Source organism: Macrobrachium nipponense, chromosome 18, assembly GCF_015104395.2.
Source record: "Macrobrachium nipponense isolate FS-2020 chromosome 18, ASM1510439v2, whole genome shotgun sequence".
Classification (NCBI taxonomy): Eukaryota; Metazoa; Arthropoda; class Malacostraca; order Decapoda; family Palaemonidae; genus Macrobrachium; species Macrobrachium nipponense.
The window spans coordinates 35919003-35946182 of record NC_087211.1 but is presented as its reverse complement, the minus strand read 5'-3'; the positions used below and the strand labels follow the sequence as shown (position 1 = coordinate 35946182).

At 40.2% G+C, this 27180-nt stretch overlaps 1 protein-coding gene across 2 annotated transcripts in view; it reads right to left on the bottom strand.

The window, feature by feature from the left end:
* Positions 1–27180, bottom strand: part of LOC135196965 (conserved oligomeric Golgi complex subunit 5-like) — a 252456-nt gene that overhangs the window by 49080 nt on the left and 176196 nt on the right. For both annotated transcript variants that reach the window (XM_064223826.1, XM_064223827.1), the window contains exons 10-12: positions 7753–7951; positions 5963–6121; positions 4224–4357 (exon numbers count right to left, since the gene is read on the bottom strand). In XM_064223826.1, the coding sequence (XP_064079896.1) occupies positions 4224–4357; positions 5963–6121; positions 7753–7951 (492 nt within the window). The remainder of the gene's footprint in view (positions 1–4223; positions 4358–5962; positions 6122–7752; positions 7952–27180) is intronic.

The following is a 27180-nucleotide window of genomic DNA, read 5'->3' as shown; positions in this document are numbered from 1 at the left end:
ATATTACGTATAGGGTATTTTTATTTCTGTACATAAAATATAATACAAATTAAGGTAGCTTTTGTAAATACCCTCCACGTTGTCAGAGGATGTTTTTTCATGTTCGTTCTTGTCCGCCACTGTTCCGAAAAATGCGTGGTGTTATTCTATCAACTATGCATCTTTTTCATAAATCCTTTAAAAAGTTATACATTACTTCACCGTATCCAATATAATATTGTACGTATTCTTATATTATTGTATTATGAAATACTACAGCAAATCTAAGCCAATATTCCGTGGAGCGGCCAATGTTTTGGTTTGAAATCAGGTGATGGCAAATACGAGTTTGTTTCGCCATATTAAACACAATTCTGAGCAAATTTTCTTGCTTCTAGTTAGCATAAACGAATATCTAGAACTTGACTTATATGAGACAAGGTTATTTTTCCTTATATGATGCGTTTTTAAGTGGAAATATGAATTGAATAGGTCTCGTTGTGATTGTGAACTAATTTTGTTTTTTTGTTAACAGATTACGTTGGCGGCATGTTTATTGCGTAAAAAAATTATGTGATTCCATTCGCAATTTTCCTTTATATCATTGTAATACGAACTTTACGTTATTATCTTATATCGGCGTGAAACCAACAGTAAAATGTGTTCTTTTAAGCACAGTAGTTTTGATTAAAAATGAATTTATCTCAATTTTATCTACGGTTGTGTTTGATGGCATACGTTTACTGGAGTTTTATCCTTGTTGCCAATGCACGATAATAGTCTTTAGCAGCTTGAACAGTTTTCACAGCTTCAGTTATAACTAGGTTTAAATTTAACAGCATATTTCCCGATTGATCTTTGATCTATAGCGAATAAGGTATTACATTAAGATATCTCAGTTCTATTCTACATAACATCATTTATAACAACTATGTTAACAGTATACTATAGTACATGATTGAAATACAAGCCAAACAAATGTTATCCAATTCGGTTGTACTTAGGAAAAAAAAAGTTGTTTCTTGTTCGGTTGTTCATGGTTGTACATGTTTATGTAACGAGAATAACGTTAAAACCATACTTTCATCATTCTCTTTTGCTGTTTTTTAACTTATGTAACTAGAAAATGGGATAAAGTTAGGCTGTAATTTGGTCTCTCATGAAATCGGATCATCGTAAGATGAATTATCGTAACTTGAACACAACAGCTACCTGTACACTGTATAAAACCTTATTATATCTTTACATACTCTAGACACCCAAAGGATTAAAGCTAGGCTTTTTTCACTTTACAGTATTTATAATACAGGGAGTCCCCGGGTTATGACGGGTTCGGCTTACGACATTCAGAGGTTAACACGCTTTTCAATTATATTCATCAGAAATTATTTCCAGGGTTACGACGCATGTTCCAGGGTTACAATGCCTACAACACTGATCTGGCAGATGAAACAGGACACCAAAAATGCAAAAAATCAATATTTGAAGGTTTCTTTATGAAAAATGCAATAAGAATGCAGTTTACATAGTTTTCAATGCACCCAATGCATTAAAAGTAAGGTTTTCTTAGTATTTTTGATGATGTTCAGGCTTACGATGATTTTCGGCTTACGACGCGTCTCAAGAACGGAACCCCTGTCGTAACCCGGGGACTGCCTTACTATAATGTACTATACAGTAAATTCTTTAGTACTATACTGTATAAATATAATTTTACTTTTTGCGCCATTGCAGGATTATGGCACCATTTGACTGGTCTAGAATTTCCAAAGGTGTGCGGCGGCCGTAGGCTTTAAAATCGCTTAGAGTCGAAAATCACTTAGCGTTAGCGGCCAGGAACGGAACCCCTGCCGCTAACCGGGGGCCACCTGTATATCCATATCAAGTGCCCAATCAAAAATTCTAGGTAAACAATTTTTAAATATCTTATCCCCTTTGAAGACAAATGCCTTGCAGTTACAACAATCATGGAATACAAGGCAGCATTAACGGAACCATTTTTTTATGATTTCATGATTTGACTCTAATATAGGAAGTTGTCACTTCCTTTCTTCAGTCCTTTGCCCTACAAATCTGCTCTAAAAGGGTTCCAATTATGTACTTGGTCCCTGAACAAGATGATTAGACTTTGATCAGGCCCCCAAATCAGTGGATCTGATACAACCACAACTCTCAAGCTACAGCATGCGTTCTTCTTGATTGCATTAGCATCAGGAGCTCGTATTAGCAAACTGGGCTCTCTTAGACAGGGACAACACATCAAGTGCACGGCTGACCATCAATTATCATTGCCCTCTGGCCCGACATTCCTGACCAAAAATGGGATTCCTTGAAGAAGGTAATCTCCCATTCTGAGTAAACTAGAATTAGCAGACAAAACATTATGACCACTTCAAGCAGTTAAGGTTTACCTAGAGGTCATGGCAGACATCCCAAAAGGCCATTTTTTCTTACACTCTAGCAACACTTGCCCCAAGCTCGAACAAATTTGACTGCACTGTGTATCGGTAGGTGGCATGGATAGCCTTGATCCATGGATGCTACAGCAGCAAACCATGGGTCTTCCTAACAGGCGGGTATGCTAACTATTCACAGGGGATTGGTACCATAAACCCCAACTAAAATCCGCAAATGCATAATACCCCTCTAAAAATGTTTAGAACTGCCTATTTTGATAGTTAAAACACAAAAACACCTTCTAAAATTGCTTATACCCGAGTATCTTAATAGTTTTATCATAAAAATTACATATAGTAATGAAAATTATATGAAAATACAGTAATCTGTGAATATTTCTCAGTGAAAAATACCACAAATAGGTGAATTTTCTGAGAATAATTTGTATACGTATATGTTCCATAGAAAAATCCGCAAATCAGCAAGTCCAGATTCGCGGATTTCTCTCTGGAACACATACCCCCATTATTCACAGAAAATTTGCCTATTCACTGTATCTTTCTATGACAAATATCCACAAATTCCTGTTTTTTTATCACTTTCATCATAAAATGCACTTTTTGTGATGATACTATTATAAAAACAGGTATAAACATTTTTAGTGGGGTTTTCTTCAGTTTTAATAAAAAAAAAAAAAAAAAAAAAAAAACAACAAACAAACAAAATATGGCCAGAACACTGTATTACATTATCCTAAATGTTATTACTTCCATAATTACACTACCATTAAAATTTTGGAGAGGTTACTGAAAGATAGTTTCTGTGAATGCAACCATAACTCAATGTTTACATTTTCTCAGCTGGGATCACATAGATAAAAGTTCATTCCATTGATATGGAATTATTCCTTGAACAGCCCACTAATAAACATCACTTTGAATTCAAGATTTGATTTTTTGAATGGTATTATAAGATGACCCACAATTCTTTTTAGGGGTGAATTTTAAGATTTAAAGGTTATCTTATATGCAGAAATGTATGGTATATATCTACCAAAGTCATCTTTCTTGCTCTCAAAGATATAAAAGTCAAAATGGAAGAAATGTAATAAAAAAAAAATACATTTACTTCCCAATAAATAAAGATATACTATGCCACGAGGGAAAATAAACAACGGAGTATCAGCGAGATCTTTCGACGTTCAAACGTCCTTTACTTAGCAGATGTTATTTATGGATTTATCACGTTCCTAAATTTCGTGATTCAGTTATACACTTCCCAATAAGTATACATGGTGGCAGCAATACCCAGGTCCCCTGCCAAACTGTTTGCACTCTACAAGAATAAGCAGATATTTAAATACTGCTTATTATACAATAAAAAATTAGGGATTTTGATGGTAACTTGCTTAATTGCAGTACAAAATGGCATTCAAAATTTTCTGTCAGTCCTTTGAAACAAAGATGATAATAAAAATGGGAGAAAAATAAACCATGTTGCAAGAACATACACGGCAGCTAATTTCAAAGAGGAAATTCAAATTAACAAAGCAAATGTCAAAATATGAAGTTCATTATCCATAACTGAAGAGTAAAAGGCTTAAGAGAGACAAATAATCCAAAGGATAATTTAGCCATATCAGTTAATACCAGTCAGGTCATTATCAAGTTGAATGAGAATTGAAAATTTAAGTAAGGTAAAGTTACAGAGGCTAAAAAGCTACGTACATGGCTGAAGGGAGCAGATGAAAAGGAAATGCAGACAGGAAAGTAAATGGCATGAATGGACATTGGAGAGGACTTTTCTAGGACCAGGTATGTAAGACACAGGAATAATAGCATACATACCTATGACCTGACTTGCTTCCCCATCTGTAACAAGTAGTTGTTCACTTTTCACACAGAACAGCTGAAGAGTCTTGGCCACATTACGCGCTATGGTTTCACTCAGAGCTTTGTCAACAGCCGATATGTTTAACTCACTGAAATTATACAAATGCTTTTTTAACCTCAGTATTTAGATTTGCTATTACAATATATTCTTAAATGATTATGTAAACAATCCTGCAAAACAATTAAAAATTATCATTACTATAGCCATTTACATGATCCTTGTACAAATATATAATTTTACATGGATATAATACTCACATTTCTTTTTCAAAATAAAATTATGTAATGTGTAATCAAATAAAAGATAAAAATCCTTTGTTACATGAATCCTGCATCTTAGGTGCCAAAACCTATTAAGTGACATCCAAGATTTTCTGTCAGCTGTTAGCTTATGAAAAGCAAAATCATATCTCAAGATGGGGCATTCCTTATGTGGCAGATGACAATCCATATGGCATGCAAACATAACTGGAAAACTGGGCAAAATTTTCTTGCAGTCAAAATAATTAACGTATTCTTATATTCTTACTCCTATGACATTTTCTTGATTAATTCTCACTATATGTATTCATAATGATTTGATTTCTAATTTGCTTTATTTACTTATTTTTTATGCAATCTTCCTATTGTAAAACTATTTCTTGTATATTATGTCTGTTACTCTTAACAATAGGACATTTGTTCAATAAAGAGGTTTTGACACAGGAAAAACAAAATTTTTTGGTAGTCGCTATGGAGTCCTCAGGGAGTTGCCCTTCCATGGTCTATCAGAGCTCCATGGTGACCAGACTAATATCAAAGAATTCAATTTTAGCTGGTCTTGTAGCGGGTATGGTGTCATAAAGTATTGGATTTTCCATTATTTTCAGCGAAGCTGACCCAGTTTTCCAATGTCAAAACTTGTGAGAAGGAAAGTGACTAGTGTGCATGCACATCCACTATATTGTTTACACATGGACTAGTACAAGGACAGGGAGCCACTACTCTCCTTGTCAAAAGTCGTTACTGTACCCAAAGCCAGTGTTCCGTAATTTCTACCTTTTGATTCTATGTTTTGTTGGCGTGGATCATGGAAACTTCTAAATTTGAAAGTTAAATGCTTAATTTTAAGTTCCAGTTGAAAAATTTCAGTTTTAAACTGGAACAGGTATTTAATTCATGTCTCAAAGCCAAAACAAGCCTTCATTGTGAGCACAAGGTCGGTGCTCTCTCAAGATCGTTGATTACTATTTGTAAAAAGTGCAAATTGTTTAGAAAAATTTATTCTATTTAGAATTTGTAACTAAAGTGAAAATGCCCTCATCGTTGAGCCCACCTCTGGTAAACCATAGAAGGGTAACTCCTTGAGGACGAACCAAGCAACTACTACAATATAAAAAATGTAAATTCTTATATCTATATACTACCAGTAATACAAATGAATATTTCCATCAAAATAAAACATAAGTAACGGCAGAACATTTACATTTAACCCAAAAAGTGTCAATAAACTAATTCTTAATGTACCTCATGATAGTTTTTATTGAGCTGAATCATCTGTTACTCTCAACTGAGACATTTGTTCAATAAAATTCAATAAAATTATATCTATAGCACATGTAATACAAGAGTATTTCCATTAAAATGAAACGTATCTAATTGCAGTACTTTGCATTTAAACCAAACGATAACAGTTAAACTAGTTCCTAATGTACCTTGTGATAGTTTTTATGAGAGCATCAACCTCATCTTTTGCAGGAGGTGCATCCTGGGCTGCAAACATCAGATTGACAGGGTCAAATAATCTTGAAAGTGATCTTGAAAGATATGCTTCCTCAAGAGGTATCAAGGTGTGCCTCAGTGCTTTTTCCGGGCTGTACCGAAACAAAATTTCAGTTGATATTATTTCACGCTGATTACCATTATTGTATCACAATTATGATAAACTAGTTCAACAATACCAATAGTGACAGCTGCAAGAATATTGAGTACTATAATAATGAGTGTTTATACAAGTTATCTTTGTAATTACAGGAATAATAATTTCTTGACAAGTAATACAATGTGACCTTAATTAAAATACAGTACTAATTAGAAAAGAAGTATTGTATTAAAAAAGTCATATGTTACTATGCCTTCAAACTCAGACCTGATCTTTAGCTATCAGATTCTACAATTTACTTTTTTTTTAAAGAACACCAATTCCATTTTTTCTAAAGCCATCTACTTACTGTATTTCCATTTCTTAACTTAACTGTTTGTATAGTATACAGTATAAAATGTTTAACAATCAATTACATATTTAAAGCTACAATGATGAACTTTTGACATAAATTCAGGTGATCCCATCAGCTCTAAGTTTCCATAAGGAACAACTTTTATCCAACTTGGAAAATAATGTTTACATGACCCTAATTACATTAGTAAACCCTCAATTATCTGGATTGCCATTATCTGGAACTTGACATTGTCCAACACACCCGTAACAAGGACCAACAGATATATACATACAGTAGACCCTAGTATTCATAGGGAATTAGGGACCACAACCAACAGCAAAAAGCAAAAATTTGTGTTAAGTTGTTACACACCCCCTAAAATGTTTATAACTATCTATTTAATTAGTTCAATAATCATCTACTTAATTAGTTCAAACACCAAATACACATCAAAATAAAATGCTTATAACTGCCTATTTGAATAGTTCAAACACCAAATATAACAAACTATAATCTTACACCAAATATACCTTAAACTATCATCCTAAGACACACTTTAATATCATTTCAGTCCTCTTACAAAATTACCCTTAAAATATACGGCTTACAACAACAGTAAACCCCATATTCGTGGGGGATGGGTACCAGACCCCCCACGAATAGCTAAACTCCGCAAATACTAGAAAACAACTCTAAAAGTGCTAACTGACTATTTTGATTGTTAAAGCACAAAAAACCCTCTAAAAATGCTTAAACCAGGGTATTTTAGTATTCTATCACGAAAAGGACATTTAGTCATGAAAATTATATTTCATCTGCCAGATAAGCGTTGTAGGCATTGTAACCCTGGAAAATGCGTCGTAACCCTAGAAATAATGTCTGATGAATATAATTGAGAAGTGCCTTAACCTCGGAACGTCGTAACCCGAACCCGTCTTAACCCGGGGACTGCCTGTAATTGTGTTTTACATGAAGTTTTCAGTTTAAAGTGTAATGGCTGTTGTTTATGAACATACTGAATTTATGTGTTACTGACAAGGTCAAATAAGGAAGCATAAGGATTTGCCCTTGAATCCCCAAAGATTTTTGTACCCGTCATTTTTGGGATTTTGCCATTATCCAATGGGTACTTGGCTCTATTAATTCAGATAATTCAAGGGTTATTATTTTCTGTAGAAACTATCAAACACTTCATGAAACAGTTTGTAAAGTAAAAATTAATCTTACTGTCTCCATGGATCAACAATTTACGTAAAGTGTAATAATAAAAAATTTAGACCACTTACTCAAATTCTTCCCTGTTTCCTTCATTATTCGCAAGTTTTTCTTGAGATGAACTATCGAGTTCCAATAGGGCATTATTGATATCACTTGGTGAATGACGCATCTCTGTGCTTATGCCTTCCAAACGTCTCCACAAGTCACCATACAGACGAACAAGTTTTGGATAATCTACTTCTAAAGCTTGTCGAATGAACGGTGATTCTAGAAAAGAGTATTATTTAAATGTCATGGAGATAACAAAAGGATGTTATACAGTCAATCTTATGGTCTACAAATATAAATGTCTTACCTCACTTAAACTTTACCAAAATGCCCAGTTTACACAATTAACAGGACATGAGTAGTAGCGTGTTTCACCTGCAGCACCAGTTTACCTATGTACAGCATCTGCTAAACTGCTGAGGTGTAGTAACTGGATGGGTTTTAAGAGAAGCACTTCAGAAAAATTAATATAAAAATTATGCAAATTTCATTTGTAGCCATACTACACCTAGTAAACCTTTTACTATAGTACTTACATCACAAATTAAAAATGAAAGCTGCAGTGCTTGTCATTCTTCAGCTGAGCATATCTATCATATGTCCATAATAGGACTGTGATGAACTTGAATCATTTTGCTATAATATATGGTGTGCTGTGCTAAGCTGAAACTTACTGTGTTATCCTTTGAACGCTGGATGCAAATTTCAATGTATTTCTATCGCTGTGACCCATAAAAAAATTATTATCATTATTATAAAAGTAGTTTTAACAACCACTGAGCTAATTTTCAGCTCTCATAGGGCTGGCCCATAGGACTAGATAAAATGCCAAGTCTAGGCCTGCAGCCAAGAACTGGGACCAAAAAGGTCATTCAGTATGATACAGTATAAATTACAATTAATAAAAAAATGCACCAAGGCAAATTCTTTCATACTAGAACACACACATGAAATATAAATACATTTACTCATGTTCCCATACATCTATACTAAAAAGGTATACGTACGTATTAAAATCGAGACTTAGTCAAGTAACTTTTTAAAAATTTTGTTTTAAAATTCATGAAACGATCTGACAAAATTTCTTATATTGGTTTATTTCTAAAAGTCGAGTCTCTGTTGGTCATAATTTGGACACTGAAACAACACATCTGACAGTTATCAACACCTTGCACTATGAGCACTCAGGAGCAGGGCCTCGGGGGCCTGCTCATCAAGTGCCCATGTGTCAGATGAGCGTGGCCTATATGGGGCATGTCAGAATTACTTGGCATGTCTCTCTCTGATATACTGAACTCCATTCCTTAACATCAGGTTTTGTTTTATTATTTTCTCTCTGATATACTGAACTCCATTCCTTAACATCAGGTTTTGTTTTATTATTTTCAGATTCTTCATTCCAAACATTTTGCCATTTATTTACAAATACTGTTTTTATATATCTTATATAGTCACTAGTAGGAATGTTTACATTTGCTTTTCTGGGCTCAGTTCGTGTCGCCCTATGAAATAATCCCTAAGTTCATTATTTCTATGGTAAATAACCTAATAAATACCTGAGAAAAAATAAAATCAAGAAGATGTCAGTATAACTGACTCGCTCACTCTATAAAAGAAGTGTCGGTATGGTAACAGGGACGAGTGAGACCACTACCACGAACCTTTTGCCATTTAGAACTTCCCACATCAAAATCTCCCACCTGAGAGCCGATCCTAAAGGAGGATGCGCCCGCTACTACTACTACTAATACCCACGCCAAGCGGAGTGCAGCGCCTTTAGTGTTCATCCTTTTCTATTAGCTCATTTCCGACACACACGTTTTTTCTTCTCCTGTGTTGTGATCGTTCTTTTGGATTTATCTTCGAGATGGAACGCCCAGCTATTGCCGCGGCTAAGTTAAGTACCCGAAAGGTCAAGATTTTGTATTTTTGTCTTCCAGGGACCAGTATTTTCCGTTTTTTAGGTTACATACAGTCGTCACCCGGTTGACTCGTGGCGGCCATGAGCCCGCCTCGTGTTGTTAAGATTTCCCAGTCCTCCATACTGGGACGTCTTTCTTCCTTTCATGGGTTCTTATTACGCGTTTCTCTATTTATTTGCATCGTATTATAGAATTTAGGAATTCACAGCCCATACCTTTGTCACCCAGTTATCTCTATGGTTTAGGTATTTAGGGCTATAGTGTTTTTTCCCTAGTCCAGCATCCCAGCTTTTGCTCTTCATCGGCTACGGCTGGCTTCGAGTAGTCGACTGTTCTTCGGAACGGTTCGTCTTCTCCTGGACTTCTGTCTCTCTCACTCGTGTGTTCCTTCCATTCTTTTACGATGTATGTGTTTATTATTGACTATTTTTATCTAGTGTTATTTTATTCAGTTAGGCTAGCTTTTAGGGCGCCCAGTACCTTGGCTTTCTCTTATCCTTCGTGTTCATTCACACTTGGTACAGTTGGGTTTGTGTGGTCACTGGCCTAGTGGTTGTGTTGCTTATCGCCTCTTGGTCCACCCTCGATCACGTGTCCCACTGGGCGCCCTACCCAGCTCCCTTCCCTCTCTTCCGCGTGGTAAGGGGCGGGTCTGGCCGGGCTCACCACGGTTGTCATGGCAACCACTTGAGCGCCTCCCTCCCTCTCTCTCTCTGGGAGGCCCGGCCAGCTGGGAGTCTGGGTGACCACTTTTTCGACTCGGGAACCGTGGAGCTCCGACGTGTAAGGGGGTTGGGGTTGGCCACCCCTCCCTCCGGCCGCCTCGGCTCTCTCCGGTGTGTCTCGTTCGCTCTCCCTACCCCCCCCTTCCCCCCCTCTCCATTCTTCCAACAACGGACGGAGCCCCTGCTCACTAGCCGGGGGCCCCTTCGGTTGTCGGAATAGTAGCTGGCTCCGCCAGCCACCGGGGTAGGAGTCTCCTAGTGGTCTCAAAAGCTTGCCTACTACTACTACCTCCTTTCCGCTACCGGAGGGGAGCTTGCTTCCTTACCCGGGCACTCCTCTAGTAGTCGGAAGTATACATGCTCCTTTTATATTTTTGTTGTTATTTTACTTTAACTGCCTCCTCCGTTCTCCATCGTGGTTTATCTCTGTCCTCACTAGGGTTCTCTTACCCTTCTGGTTGCTCTCCTTTTCCGTCCCCGGTGTACACCGGAGACTCCAACCAGATCACCCTAGCGCCCACACGTATTACGGTAGAGGGCTAGTTTTAGTATAACTTGCATACTCCGGCATGCAACGGAGTTCGTGTTTAGACTGTAAGTGTGTATCCCCGATACTCATGTATCCTTTCACTTACAGGCTACCAATTGCCAGGAACCGGGCTGCAATGCAGTCCTCCAAGACCCCTGTGGCCATGAGGAGTGCAGGACCCCCGCCCCGTGCGCCACTACCCATGGCAAACTGATCGTCTGGCACCACGAGGCATGCACCATATGCTACGACCTCGTCAGTCAGCTGTTGGATGGAGTAAGTAGATATCAAGATAGTTACTTCCTCCATCATATATCTTTAATATATATCTTAGTTTTAAGTCTTAGTTGTGAGCTATAGCTCCGCCGTTAGGGACTTCATTGGTCTCTCTTTCAGGCTGCTGCTGTAAAGGAGGTCGCCCTGGCGACCCTGAAGGCTTGGGTGGGTGGCTTCGGCAGGAACGCCGCCAAAGGACAGCCATGCATCCTTGACAAGAAGTTGGCTGTCCAGATCTTCCCCGGAGGGAAAGCGACGGGTTATGTGGATCCCGCCACAGCAGCTCCAGCGATAGCCTCCATTCAACGTGAGGTGCAGCAGGCCTTCGTAAACGTGTCGGGCCAGGACATCGTGCCGGACGTCGCCACTTTGGATATCAATATAGAGCCAATGGCGGTAGGTGCTGAAGATTTGTTAGTCGAGGTAGGTACTTCGGGCGCTCAAGGGTTTCCCTTGGCCGCACCTGGATCTCCTTCCCCTGTTCCTTCCTCCTCTTCTTTCCAAGGCTTCACGGGATCTGAGATCCCTACTCCTTCGCCTGCTGCTTCTGTGCCTCCTAAGGTAAAAGGACACAGAGTGCAGAAGACGACGTCCAAAAAGACGTTGTCTTCTTCCTCACGAAAGTCTTCGGCATCCTACTCCGGAGCAGTGAAGGCTAAGTCTGATTCTTCACATTCGAGAGGGTCGAGAAGCAAAGCTTCTAAGGAGAAGGTCTGCGCTCCGACCGAGCCAGTACCTTCTCCTGTTGCTGCCGGAACCCCTCCGGTGACCCCTGCCGGGATCACGGCACCTAGTGCCTTTGACCCCGCTACCTTTTCGGCAGGAGTCCTACAGCAAGTAGGAGAGATGGTTGGATCACTTGGGACGAGATTTGAGCAAATGTTTGCTCAACTCTCTAGCAGCATCAACCAGTCAGGTCAATCCATCCAGGACCTCTCTAATCGTGTTCTAGAACACGATAACCGCTTTGCTGGCCTGAACCAGGCTCCTCAGGCCAACTTCCCGGTAGTAGGTATTGGTCTGGTCCAGTTACCTCCTCATGATTCTCTCCCTGCTTTCTCTATGAACAATCCTTGGAGGGTAGCAGCTTATGCTCCCTTCAAGGATGGTATGTTTTCAATACCGGAGTGTGGAACAAGAAGGATCAAGGACTTCGAGTTCTACCCTCCCGGATTGACTCAACCTTTCATAGGATATGCCAGGCTAACAGAGACAGCTCTCAATAGGGAAGACAAGATCCCTAGGGAGACTGTCCTGTATACGAGAGACCATGCCCAGAGGGAATGGGTTCACTGTCTGGAGGATTGGGATTGTTCTAATACCAAACTCCAGGCCTTCAAGAGTCCCTTCACCATTTTTGCCACGGAGGAGGAGGCTTCACTCCCTTTACGACAAAGATGGTGGAGACGACCCTTCATGCTGTGTTGAAGGATGAACCCATTCCACAGCTCAGGGAAGCAGAGCCCACATCTCCTCTCTTCCCTGCGTTTGGAGAACTTTGGGAGAACCTGCCGGCTACTTTTACGGTAGGAAAGCTGAAACCGCACTGTGCCATGGATCAGTTCGGTGAAAAGCTACCTAGACTGCCTGATAGCCTCATTCAGGCAGAATTTGATGCAAGGACTAGGCTAGGGAGATCACTTAACTCCCTAGTCATAACGGAGATGGCTGCTCTCTCGTATGGTACGGAGCCTCTGTTTAAGATCTTGGCTAAGTCCCAACTTCAATCAGTTCAGGCAGATGCTTATGACTTCTTCATAGCTAGAAGAAACTGCCGTAAGCATGTGTTGCAAGAAGCTACCATTCGCCACGAACCGAATAGGCTTCTTGCTTCCAACATGTGGGGTGCGGACCTGTTCCCAGAGTCTTCTGTGAATGAGGTGCACCACGAAGCTTCAAGGCTTAACCAAAGCCTTAGAGCTCGGTGGGGTATCTCAACCAAGAGGAAGTAGGAGAACCCCCCCTCTTCTGGTAAAAAGCTAAAGAAAACCAAGAGGTTCCAGCCATACCAGAAACACAAGCAGCAGCAGCACTTCGTCCAGGCCGTCCCAGTTACCCAACCAGGTCAGCCTTCGACATCGAAAGCTCAGAGCCAGCCTATCCTCTTGCTATCCCCCCCAGAACCAACCCTCAACCTCGTACACCGTCTCCCCAGCTTTCAATTCCATGTTTGAAAGCCAGGCTTTCCCTACCTTTAATAGGTTCTCAAGGGGAAGCAGGGCGAGAGGTAACTTTCGCCAGCGAGGTTCGGGAAGGGCTACCAGCAGGGGTAAGCACTTCAGAGGAGGACGTGGAGGCCATCCCACACAGCAACAGTGAGGCTCCCCATGTAGGAGGGAGGCTGTTCCTCTTCTGTCACAGGTGGGGGTTCAGCAAATGGGCACAGAGCATCGTGTCCAAAGGACTAGGTTGGAGTTGGATCAAAGATCCTCCACCAACCAAATCATTTCTTCAACTGCCGTCAAAGGAATTGACAGATTATGCCGAGGAGCTCCTTCAGAAAGGAGTTGTGGCGAGAGTCGGGCATCTAAAATTTCAAGGGCGCTTGTTCAGTGTGCCAAAGAAAGGCTCTTCAAAAAGAAGAATAATCTTAGACTTGTCCCAGCTAAACTCTTTCATTCGCTGCGACAAGTTCAAAATGCTGACCATCTCGCAGGTATGGACCTTACTTCCCCATGGGGCCGTCACCACCTCTATCGATCTTACAGACGCATACTATCATATCCCCATCGCGAGACACTTCCGCCCATACCTAGATTTCAAACTAGGAGACCAGGCATTCTCTTTCAAAGTGATGCCCTTCAGACTGAATGTAGCCCCCAGGGTATTCACGAAAATAGCGGAAGTAGTAGTTCAACAACTGAGATCACAAGGGATAATGGTAGTAGCGTACCTCGACGATTGGTTGATTTGGGCACCAACCGCCGAGGAATGTCTCAGAGCCACAAAGAAGGTAGTTCAATTTCTGGAACATCTGGGGTTCCAGATAAACAAAACGAAATCCAGATTCACTCCGGAGACACTTTTCCAGTGGCTAGGCATCCAATGGGATTTATCCTCCCACAATCTGTCAATTCCAGTGATCAAAAGAAAAGAAATAGCCAAGTCAGTGAGGCAATTCCTCAACAACAAGCAAGCTTCAAGGAGAAACCAGGAAAGAATCCTAGGTTCCCTCCAGTTTGCCTCAGTGACGGACGTCCTTTTGAAGGCAAGACTGAAAGATATAAATCGAGTTTGGCGCTCAAGAGCAAATGTCAAATCTCGAGACAAGTTGTCAGTGATTCCACAAATCCTTCGCAACCAACTTCGTCCATGGGCGAAGGTAAAGAATCTGTCCAAGTCAGTTCCCCTTCAATATCCTCCTCCGGCATTAACTATTCACACAGACGCCTCCCTAACCGGTTGGGGAGGATACTCTCAATTCAAGAAAGTTCAGGGGACTTGGTCCACGCAGTTCCGCCAGCTCCACATAAATGTTCTGGAAGCAATGGCAGTATTTCTTACCCTAAAGAAGCTCCCTCCCCCAAAGAAGTCTCATCTAAGGCTAGTTTTGGACAGTGCAGTAGTAGTACACTGCATCAACAGAGGAGGATCCAAATCCAAACATGTGAACCATGTCATGATAGCCATCTTTTCCCTACCGAACAGGTACAAATGGCATCTATCATCCACCCACTTAGCAGGGGTAAGGAATGTAATAGCGGACGCCTTGTCCCGTTCAGTCCCTCTGGAATCAGAGTGGTCTCTGGACATCAAGTCGTTCCAGTGGATATGCCGGAGTGTACCAGATCTCCAGGTAGATCTATTCGCCTCACAAGCGAACCACAAGCTCCCTTGCTATGTGGCCCCCAACCTGGACCCTCTGGCCTATGCCACGGACGCCTTGTCAATAGACTGGAATCAGTGAAGAAGGATCTACATCTTTCCTCCAGTGAATCTTCTCTTGAAAGTTCTGAACAAACTCAGGACTTTCAAAGGACAAGTAGCTCTGGTTGCTCCAGATTGGCCAAAGAGCAATTGGTACCCCTTGCTACTGGAATTGGGCCTCCGACCTCGACGGATTCCCAACCCCAAACTGTCTCAATCAGTACAAATGAGGACTGTGTTCGCTTCCTCAGGAATTCTCAAGACCCTAACTTTTATGGTCATGAAGTTTGCGGCTAAAAAAGATGCAGATATTGATCCCCAAAACATCCTCTTCCTAGAATCAGATAAGAGGGAATCAACTCTAAGACAGTATGATTCTGCTGTCAAAAAGTTGGCATCTTTCCTGAAGGAAACAGACACTACAACCATGACAGTCAACTTAGCCATATCATTTTTCAGGTCTTTGTTTGAGAAAGGTCTAGCAGCTAGCACTATTACCACTAATAAATCAGCTTTGAAGAAAATCTTTCAGTTGGGTTTTCAAATAGACTTAACAGAATCTTACTTTACGTCTATTCCCAAAGCCTGTGCTAGACTTAGACCTTCTGAGAGACCTACTTCAATTTCATGGTTTTTAAATGACGTCCTCAAACTAGCCTCGGACACTGACAACTCGACTTGCACATTTATAATGTTACTTAGAAAGACGCTATTTTTACTAAGCCTGGCCTCAGGGGCCAGAATTTCAGAACTGTCGGCTCTATCCAGAGATACGGCTCATGTGGAATTTCTCCCTTCAGGAGAAGTTTTGCTTTCACCGGATCGTAGTTTTTTAGCTAAAAATGAGGATCCTCTAGCAAGGTGGGCACCTTGGAAAGTCATTCCTCTTCCCAGGATCCCTCTCTCTGTCCAGTAATGACCTTATGAGCCTTTCTGTCTCAGACATCCTCTAGATCCTCAGGTCCTCTCTTTATGAGAGGAAGAGGTGGCACCTTATCAGTAAAAGGAATCAGACAGCAGATCCTTTACTTCATTAAACAAGCCAATCCTGAATCATTCCCAAAAGCACATGATATCAGGGCAGTAGCTACCTCTATTAATTATTTCCAACATATGAATTTTGATGATCTTAAGAAATATACTGGATGGAAATCACCGACAGTCTTCAAGCGTCATTACCTGAAGTCCTTGGAATCCGTTAAAAATTTTGTTCAGCAGTGGCAGCGGGAAACATAGTTTCCCTGACTCTGCACAGTAGTTATAGTTGAAGATCCAGGTTTCCTTTCTACCTACCTTGTCTAACATGTCTCACCCTACTGTTATGCTCTACATGGTCCTCTAGCCTTAGCCGCTAGGATGATATATTGGTGGAATCTCCCTTATTTTTTTGCTAGGGACATCCACATACTGTACATATAAATGTGCTTCAGTGTTTCTACCCTTATTTTTATGCTAGGGTAGAACACAATAACTTTTGTATATTTTGTATATATATTAATCTAGTTTTAGGGAATCTTCTTGGATATTTGTTTTGATATCATTATATTAAGCTATGCTTTACCCTTTATTATATTAACCCTCTTACGCCGATTGGACATATTAAACGTCGAGTCAAAATGTCTCCCGTATGCCGATTGGACGTATCATACGTCGGCTCAAAAAAGTTTTTTTAAAAATTCGCGAAAAAATACTTATAGGCCTACCAGCCGAAAACTTTTGAATCACGCGCCTTGGGGGATGCTGGGAGTTCACGGATCAAGGCGTTGTTTTGTTTACAATCGCTAGACAGGCGCGCAAGCGCGAATTTCTTTCTTATCGCACTAACAAGTATCAGTGACACATCTCGGAAATTATTTCGTCACTTTGACATAATTTTTGCACCATTTTAAATTATCCTTTACATGAAGTATTATATATGAAAATGTGCGCAATTTCATCTAAATTACAACAAAAAAATACTCATGATTGTAGCTTTTATCAGTTTTGAAATATTTTCATATAAATAACGATAAGTGCAAAAATTTCAACCTTCGGTCAAATTTGACTCTACCGAAATGGTTGAGAAAAGCAATTGTAAGCTAAAATTCTTATATTATAGTAATATTCAATCATTTGCCTTCATTTTGCAACAAATTGGACGTCTCTAGCACAATATTTCTATTTATGGTGAATTTATGAAAAAACTTTTTCCCTATGTTCGTGCGATAACTCTTCCGATAAATTTTTTCAGTGCGATTGTCGCTATGTTTTGCACCATTATTAAAATTTGGCCCGTTACATTAAATTTTAATAAAGTATGGAAATGTGAGCAATTTCATGCACAATACAACATAAAACAACCCATGGTTGTAGCTTTTATCAGATTTGAAATATTTTCATATAAATAACGTTAAGTGCAAAAATTTCAACTTTCGGTCAACTTTGACTCTACCGAAATGGTCGAAAAACGCAATTGTAAGCTAAAACTCTTATATTCTAGTAATATTCAATCATTTACCTTCATTTTGCAATGACTTGGAAGTCTCTAGCACAATATTTCGATTTATGGTGAATTTATGAAAAAAAAAAAAAAAAAACATTTTCCTTACGTTCGCGCGGTAACTCTTCCGAAAATATCAGAATTTTTTTGTGTGATTGTCGAAATGTTTGCACCATTTAAAATTAGCTGTTACATAAAGTTTTATATATGAAAATGTGCGCAATTTCATGTAGAATACATCTAAAAATGATTGAAGGTTGTAGCTTTTCTCTTTTTTCAAAATATTTGCATATAAATCACGATAAATAGAAAAAAAACCACGTTCGGTCAAATTTGACTCTACCGAAATAGTTGAAAAACGCAATTGTAAGCTAAAACTGTTACGGCCTAGTAATATTCCGTCATTTTTCTTCAATTTTGAAACAAATTTGAAGTCTCTAAACAATATTGTGATTTATGGGGGTGAATTTTTGAAAAATATATTTATCTTCACTCCGCGATGCCGATCGCCGCAAATCTCCGAAATACGTACATCACATTATCCTAATATTTGCTCCTTTTCATATTAGCCTTTTATAGAGTTTCATATATCAAAATGTGCGCAAATTCATGAAGAATACAATAAAAAATAATTGAAGGTTGTAGCTTTTTCCATCTCTGAAATATGTGCATATAAAAAAAATATATAAAAATTTTGACATTCGGTCAAATTTAACTCGTCCGAAATGGTCGAAATCTGCAATTCTAATCTAAAACTCTTACAGTATCGTAATATTGAATCATTTGTCTTAATTTTGATACAAATTGGAAGTCTCTAGAACAATATTTAGAATTACGGTGAATTTTTGAAAATAACATTTTTTTACGTCCACGTGTTACGAATTCGTACATCATTTTATGATGTATGTTTCCGGTGTTGCTTTTTATTGTTTTCACTATGATAATATTTTTCCGGTGTTGCTTTTATTGTTTTACTATGTATTATATATCAAATGATTGCAATTTAGTGTCCACACAACGAAAAAAAAAGTAACTCGTTAGCTTTGACCGTTTTTTGCACAGCGTGATTTGAATACAATTATCTATGAATTTTTTTTTTTGCTACCATATATCGCATTATTTACATATGATAATGATATTATTTTTCATTTCTGATGATTGCATACTAAACTTCAGGCAATGAAAAAAATGAGCCAAAAAAGAACTCTTAATCTTTAAAACTAAGCGGGCTGTGATTTTTTGAAAAAATTATTTTTTCCGCTTCTGCGCTCGCTCCAAACCGGCGCCGGCATACGGGAGAGGTTTTGATTTTGAGGGCTTCGGCGTAAGAGGGTTAAGCTAGTTTTAAGTAATTTTATGTTATAAATTTTGTATCATAACTTTTGATTCACTTATATTATACTCTGATTTTATTTTATTATTTCATTAAGACCCTCCATTGTCATCTTGTGCTGTTTCTCTGGTACTATTTCACAGGGCGACACGAACTGAGCCCAGAAAAGGGATTTTGACGAAGGAAAAATCTATTTCTGGGCAATGGGTTCGTGTCGCCCTGTGAAACCCACCCCTTTTTACCCACCCTGCAGCCCAAGATGGACATCTTTAGAAAAGGATGACCACTAGAGGCGCTGCACTCCGCTTGGCGTGGGTATTAGTAGTAGTAGCGGGCGCATCCTCCTTTAGGATCGGCTCTCTCAGGTGGGAGATTTTGATGTGGGAAGTTCTAAATGACAAAAGGTTCATGGTAGTGGTCTCACTCGCCCCTGTTACCATACCGACACTTCTTTTATAGAGTGAGCGAGTCAGTTATACTGACATCTTCTTGATTTTATTTTTTCTCTGGTATTTATTAGATCATTTACCCTAGAAATAATGAACTTAGGGATTATTTCACAGGGCGACACGAACCCATCGCCCAGAAATAGATTTTTCCTTCGTCAAAATCCCTTTTATCATGTGGACTGCTTCTTTAGCTGCTTTATCTGCAGCTTCATTTCATTTTATTCCACCATGGGCAGGGATCCAACATAATTTCAATATTTTTTCCATTAGCATATAATTTATGGAGAAAAATCCTAATCTGTTGTACAATATTATTTTTATGGCTTCTAAAGCACTTCTGGAGATGCTATAAATCACAAAAGTATTAAATGAGTATTCTTTGATTATTTTCATGGCTGATGTATTGCACATAGCTCGGCTGTAAGTACAGAGTACTACTTGGAAGCAACAACTGGTACGTTTTGTCTTGGAACACTGCAGCATTTCATACTCTGCATTCTGATTTAGGTCCATCTGTATATACTGTGTAATGTGGACCTTTTCAGCTCTATTGCATGTTGTCTATGGTGTTTTGGGGTATATGAGTATTTTTTGGATAAATATTTTAATTTTGCGTAAATTTTCATTTTGTTCATATTCCAAAGAGGAGGAAATTTTACCATTGAAGGCAGCTGGATATTTATATCTAGTGATTCAAACAATCTTCTAGATCTAATTGGGAAAGGTGGTAAATGATTGTCAATAAGTACATCTCCTAATTCTACTAATTTTCTGGTTATGGAGGAGTTATGGAAGTTCCATTTGACAACGTCCGAGAGAGAGAGAGAGAGAGAGAGAGAGAGAGAGAGAGAGAGAGAGAGAGAGAAGAGAGAGAGAGAGAGAGAGAGTAATTGGTGGATGGATGGTGAGCGATTGAATTGGCTGTTGGTGAGTTCTGGGTTGTCTGCTGGTGCAGCTGGAGTTAGTTGTCAAGATCAGAGTTTTGAGTCCGTCTTTGGTCAGAGCCTGTGAAGATCAGTAGTGTTGGCAGCGGTGTGTGAAAAGTCTTGAAGGCATTGAAAGTCAGTTAAGTTGTGTGTTACTGATTTGTTGTTTAGTTGTTGCTAAGTTTGATGTTGTTTGCTTTAGAGTTGTGCCTGTGTTGTTAGATTTGTTGTGCTTGTGAGTTCCTGTTGGATTATATGCGAGTTGTTATAGTTGAGGGTTGTTGTTGGGGAGCTGTTGTGGTTTCTTAGTGTGGTTGTGAGTTGTTGAGGGTTGCTGTTGGTGAGCTCTGTGATTTCTTGGTGTTGTTAGTGCGTGTGTGTGTGTTGCCTTTATGCGTTGTTGGTTTTTTGTGTTGGTGATTGTTTGTTGTTGTGTTGTTGAGTTATGGTTGTGTTCCTTGTTTGTTTGCTGTGTTGTTGAGTTGTGGTTGTATTCCTTGTTAGTTGTTGTGTTGTTGAGTTGTGGGGTTGTGGTCCTTGGGTGTATGTGTTGTTGAGTTGTGGTCCTTGGGTGTTGTGTTGTTGGGTTGTGGTCCTTGATTGTTGTTGTGTTGTGTATTGGTTTGTGACGGTTGTTGGTGTCTCCGCGACCTCGACCAGCAGACAGCACAGAATAGCCCTGAGTATCTTGAGTTGGGTGAGTACGTGTTTGCGTCTTTTTTTGTTCTTTGTGTAGGTAGGTCAATTGTTCTGCGTGTATTCTGCAGTGTAAAGAGGAAAGTGTGACCGAAGGTGAGTTTGGTAGCTGGACTGATTAAGTTTATGTGGGGGGGATTTTACCCACTTGTTTTTAAGCTTGTGATCCTGCCACATGGTCAGAGAATCACTTGTCTGAATTCTCAGGGCACTTGTCATCATTACTAGCTCCCTATGGAGAGAGAGAGGAAGTTCACCACATTCATCCTGTAAAGAGGTTGGTGACGATTTAAAGGCTCCTGAACATATTCTAAGGCCCTCATTACGAACATTTTCAGTACTGCGTCTGATACTGAGCCGTGTATTTCGCTACCATAATCAACAATAGACAGCACTGTTGCTTTATATAGTAATGTAAGGGTTTGTCTGTCTGCACCCCTAGTAGTGTTTGATAATTTTCTAATTAGTAGATTTAATGCTATTTTACATTTTGATTTCTCACATGTTATGTGGGCATTCCAGTTTAAGTGAGTATCAAATGCTAATCCTAAAAATTTTGCAGTTTGGCCAATTTGTATACTTCTATGATTTTTTATTTTTAAATTTATTTCTTCACCTTTCTTCCATCTTTTAATTTTATAAAACACTGTTTGAGTCTAATGTATGGATCATCTAAATCCTACAAAAGAGGTCCATCCATATATTTTTATTATAGTTTCATTAATGATGTGCTCTGCATGTTTAATGCGAGATGCTGAATATTGCAAAACCATCCATATAAAGGTTGCTTGTGCATAATTCTGGTAGGTAGATTTTTACTAATATCATTAATTGCCATTAATTCTCACTTGAAAACTGCAATTTGTCTAAAAGTTTTGGATGAACCTAGGTAAATGTCCAGTGATGATGTTTTGTAAAGTTTTTAATATAGGATACCTCCATGTAGTATCGTAAGCCTTTTCAATGTCAAAAAAGACAGCTACAGTTATTTGTTGTCGTTCAAATCCTCTAGGTATATGGTCTTCTAGGTTAAAGAGAGAATCTAATGTAGACCTGTTACACTGATTGGGAGTCAATATTTTATTCTCTCGAATGTGCCAAGTTAATTAAGCATTTACCATCTTCTCTAACAATTTGCATAAGCAGCTTCGTAAAGAAATTGGTCTGTAATTACCTACATTACTTGGATCCTTTCCAGGTTTGAGGATAGGAATTATTATGCCTTTACGCCATTCGTCAGGAAACAAATTTTGCAGCCATAAATGATTATAAAATTGTAATAAGTATGACATTGCTAAAGGTGCTAGGCGGCAGATCATCTCCAAACAAATATTGTCACCTCCAGGAGCAGATTTATTACTATTCTACAGAGCATATTCCAACTCTTCCATATTAAATTTTCTATTATAATATATATCTTCTTTTGTTTCTAAATTTATTATTATTAATTCTATATTATTTTTCTTTGTGAGGATGTGTTTATCTAAATTTTTATCACTAATTACATTTGCTAAGTTTTGGATCAAGTTTTCTCTTTCCATCTTTTAATATGGTATGTCTAGGTGGTTTATAACATAGGTACCATTTATTTTCCAGAATTTTTCCTCTATTTTTTATTTGGGAGTATTATTATTATTAAGAGAGATCTGATACATATTTCCTCCAGGAAATTATTCTTTTTTGAATTACTTCCTTTTTAAATTTTGCATTGTGTACTTGTTTTAATGTATCAATTTCTAGTAATAATATAGTCATTTTTTGTAAAGTTCCTTCTAATATTGATAATGTTTTATTTATTTTACTGAACTTTCTATTCAAATTGTCTAATCATCCTCCTATTGATTGCTTTATATTAATTAATTCTGTTAGCTTACCAGACCACCATGGGACTTTGTGTTTTGTTGGACGGGTTTAGAGTACTGCTTTATCAGCAGCATTTTTAAAAAATGAAATCAATAGGAATGTTGTTAGTTTAATCATGGTCTTTTAAATATTCAAATGGTGCGCTATTTCTTGTGAGCATTTCATATTGCTCCCAATCTGCTTTATAAATGTTATAGTGAGGAACATGTTTTGCAGGATTATTTTGTAATATGGAAATTAATATTGGGATATGATCACTGGTGTGCAAGTCATCAACTGTATTCCAATCTAATCTGTCAACTATGCTTGATGTATAGAGTTAAGTCTACAGAGGAAAATGTTTCATGTGATTTTGAAAAATATGTGCTAATTTCATCATCATTTATACAACCCATCCTTTAAAATCCATGAAATCTTCTATTTTACTCCTGTTCTATTTGAGTTTGTACAATTACAATCCCATATCAGGTTGTGAGCATTAAAATCACCTAAGATTAATGCAGGTTCCTTGGCATTGTTAATTAAATCTTTAAGTTTATCAATGATGTAACTTTTATTAGGTTGGTTGTATAAATTATAAATTACATTTCTGGGCTCAGTTCGTGTCGCTTCGGGAAATAATCCTAAAGTTCATTATTTCTAGGTAAATGATACTAACATTATACCAGAGAAAAAATAAATTCAGGAGGATGTCAGAATAACTGACTCGCTCACCCTAAATAAAAGAGGGTGTCGGTATGGTTTCTGGGGCGAGTGAGACCACTACCACGAACCTCTTGACATTTAGAATTCTCCTCATCAAAATCCCCCTCCTGAAGAGCTGATACATAGTCGGATTCAGCAACTACTACTACTACGCTACTCAGCACGCCGACTACAGCGCCTATGGTGGTCATCCTTTTTCGTTAGTCAACTTGGTAACATGTGCCCTTTTTTCCTCTGTGTTTTTTGTGCATTTCCCTTTGGATTATTTTCACCCTGGAACTCACAGCTATCACCACAGTTAAGTTAAGTACCCCGAAAGGTTTTACACTAGTTTTTTGTCAGCCAGGAGCTATTTTTCCGTTTTTTAGGTTCGATAATAGTCTCCTGGCCTGGCACATGGCGGCCGAGCTGGCTCGCCTCATGTTCGGTTAGATTCCTCGGTCCCCCATACCGTGGTATCTATCCTGTGTATTTTACCTTTAATTATGGGTCATTTCACGTGTTACACAAGTTCCCGATTATTATCTTTATGATTGTACATCGTATTATTCGGAAATCCATTGCCTATAACTTAGATTAGTGTTCATGCATGCATGTCTCCTTATCTGGGTGTTTAGGCTTCTGAGTGATTACTTTTTATGTCTTCCAGTCCAGGATCCTGGCTGTTGCCCTCCATGGTGTCGGCTAAGGCTAGCTTTTGAGTAGTCGGCTTGTTTTCCTGAGGGGAACTAGCCTACTTCTCCTGGACGTTACCTTTCTCTCTCACTCATGATTTCCTTCTCTCTGTTACGATGTATTTATATTTTAGGGGTTTGCATGTTAGGGCGATCAGTTTACCTAGGCGGTTTTGTTGCATTATCACCTCTTAGTCCTTTGACGATCAGTTTTGTTGCATTATCGCCCTTTGGTCCACTCGAGCTCACGTGGTCGCTCGACCTAGGCTGTTTTGTTGCATTCGCCTCTTGGTCCACTTGTGTTCACATTGAGCCACTGATCGCCCTAGTCCCAGTCTCCTCCCCCCCCTCCCTTGCGCAGCTCTTCTCCCCCCTCCCCCCTGTTAGGGGGGTCTCGGGAGTTTTGGACAGCAGGGAGTACTGTGGCCTTGCTCTTGTTCTCTGAGCTCCGGGGAGGGGCTCCGCTGTGGGCAGGGGGGGGTTGGCCACCCCCCCTCTGTTTGCACCGGTCCTTCTCCGGCGTTTCCTGTGCTCCAATTCCTCTTCCCCCCCCCTCTTTGATACATATCCCTTCGTGGACTGACGGAGCACCCGCTGGCTATCCGGGCACCCCGGCGGTTGGCGGAGGGTAGCTGGCTCTGCCAGCTATTATAGGGGAAGAGGTATTGGTTGTTTTTACATGCTTTCCCCATTATGTATCTAGTTCCTTTGTCTGCTGACGGAGCGCCCGCTTGCAATCCGGGCACCCCGGCGGTTGCCGGAGGGGCTTTTACGACGGAGCTACCCGCTCCAAACTATTTAATTTAATGATCTAGTTTTAAATTAGGTGTAATCCTCTCTCGTTCTCCGGCGTGGTATACTCCTCCTTGAAACTCAATTATGGGTGTATGAACGTATCTGGTCTAATTAATCCTCTCCGGTGTATACCGGGGGCTTTTTAACCAGTTACCAGGTCCCATGGACCTTCTTCCACACGGATTACAGGGGGGTTATGCCCAAAAATTTATTCTACTCCGGCATGCAACGGAGCATACTAACGGGTCCTGTTAGTGCATAACGTTGATACTTATGTATCTGTCCACTTACAGGCTACTAGCTGTCAGGAGGCCGGTTGCAACGCCGTCCTCCAAGACCCCTGCGGGCATGAAGTCTGCAGGTCTCATGCTCCCTTTGCCGTCCGCCATCAAGGCCTGATCGTCTGGCACCACGAAGCCTGCTCCATCTGCTTTGAGTTGGTGGAATAGTTTTCGGACGGAGTAAGTATATACCGGAGTAACGTCTTTCTTTTCTAGTATATACTATCACATGATTTGAGTTATAATGATATATAACATACGTGTCAAATGTTAATGATTCGTCCTTGGGGCTTCGTTGTAAGGATTACAATGACCCTCTCTTTCAAGCTGCCACTGTTAAGGACGCCACGTCAGCTACCCTTAGGGCCTGGGTAGGTGGCTACGGCAGAAACGCACCGAAGGGGCAGCCCTACATTCTAGATAAGAAGTGGGCTGTCAAGATCTTCCCAGGCGGCAAGTCGACTGGGTATGTCGACCCAGCGGCAGCAGCTCCGACGATTGCCACTATTCAGCAACAGGTGGAGCAGGCCCTGATGGAAAGAGGAGGCCAAGACATCTGAATCATCTTCTCCTGTCCCTTCTTCATCCTCTTTCCAAGGCTTCATGGGATCAGAGATCCCAGATAGGACGCCTACTGCCTCAGTAGTCCCCAAAGTCAAGGGACAAAGAGAGCAGAAGACCCTGCAGAAGACGTCGTCTAAGAAGGCGTCGTCTTCTTCATCCTCTCGTAAGTCTCCGGCTCACCATCCCGGAGCAGAAAAGGCGAAGGCCTCATCTTCGCACTCGAAAGGGTCGAGAGGTAAATCCTCTAAAGAGAAGGCCCGTGCTCCTGCCGAGCCAGTACCTTCTCCCTCTGCCAGAGCTCCTCCAGTGACCCCTCCCGGGGCCAGCCCTGCTGGTCCCTTTGATCCCGTAGCTTTTACGGCAGGGGTTATGCAGCAGGTAGGAGATATGGTTGGATCTTTGATGAACACAAGATTCGACCAAATGTTTTCTCAAATCTCCACCACTTTGACTCAGTCCGGCCAGTCGATTCAGAATATTTCTGAGCGGCTGACGGACCAGGAGAATCGGTTGGCAGGGCTGAGCCAAGCTCCTCAAGCCGTTCTCCCTGTAGCAGGTGCCGGAGTTGCCACGTTGCCTGACTACAACTCCCTTCCCGCCTTCTCTATGAGCAATCCTTGGAGGGTAGCAGCCTTTGCTCCCTTCAAGGACGGCATGATCTCCATCCCGGACTATGGAACTCGTCGTATTGAGGACTTCCGAGTTCCATCCCGCCGGCCTACAACCTCCTTTCATGAGATATGCTAGGCTAACGGAGGCAGCCTTAAATAGAGAGGACAAGATCCCTAAGAAGACTGTTTTATACAGTCGGGATCAGGCTCAAAGGGAGTGGGTACGTTGCCTGCAGGATTGGGAATGCACTAACACCAAACTCCAGGCATTTTAAAGTCCTCTCACGATCTTTGCTACGGAGGAGGAGGCACCACTCCCCTTCACAACAAAGATAGCGGAGATCACCTTGCAAGCTGCCATGAAGGATGAACCCCTTCCTCAACTTCAGGAATCAGACCCGACGTCCCCTCTCTTTCCAGTTTTTGGGGAACTCCGGGAAGACCTACCAGCTACGTTCACGGTAGGAAAACTCAAACCGGACTGGGCCATGGATCAGTCCGGTGAGAGACTCCCTAGGCTTCCGGATAATCTTATCCAAGCCGAATATGAGGCAGGACCCTAAATTCGCTGGTAATAACAGAGGTTGCTGCATTGACCTATGGTACGGAGCCCTTATTTAAGCTCCTAGCTAAGTCTCAGACACAAACGGTACAGGCTGATCTGTACGCATTTGTGGTGGCTAGAAGAAACTGTAAGAAGCATGTCCTGCAAGAGGCTACAATTCGGCATGAGCCAAACAAGCTGCTTTCTTC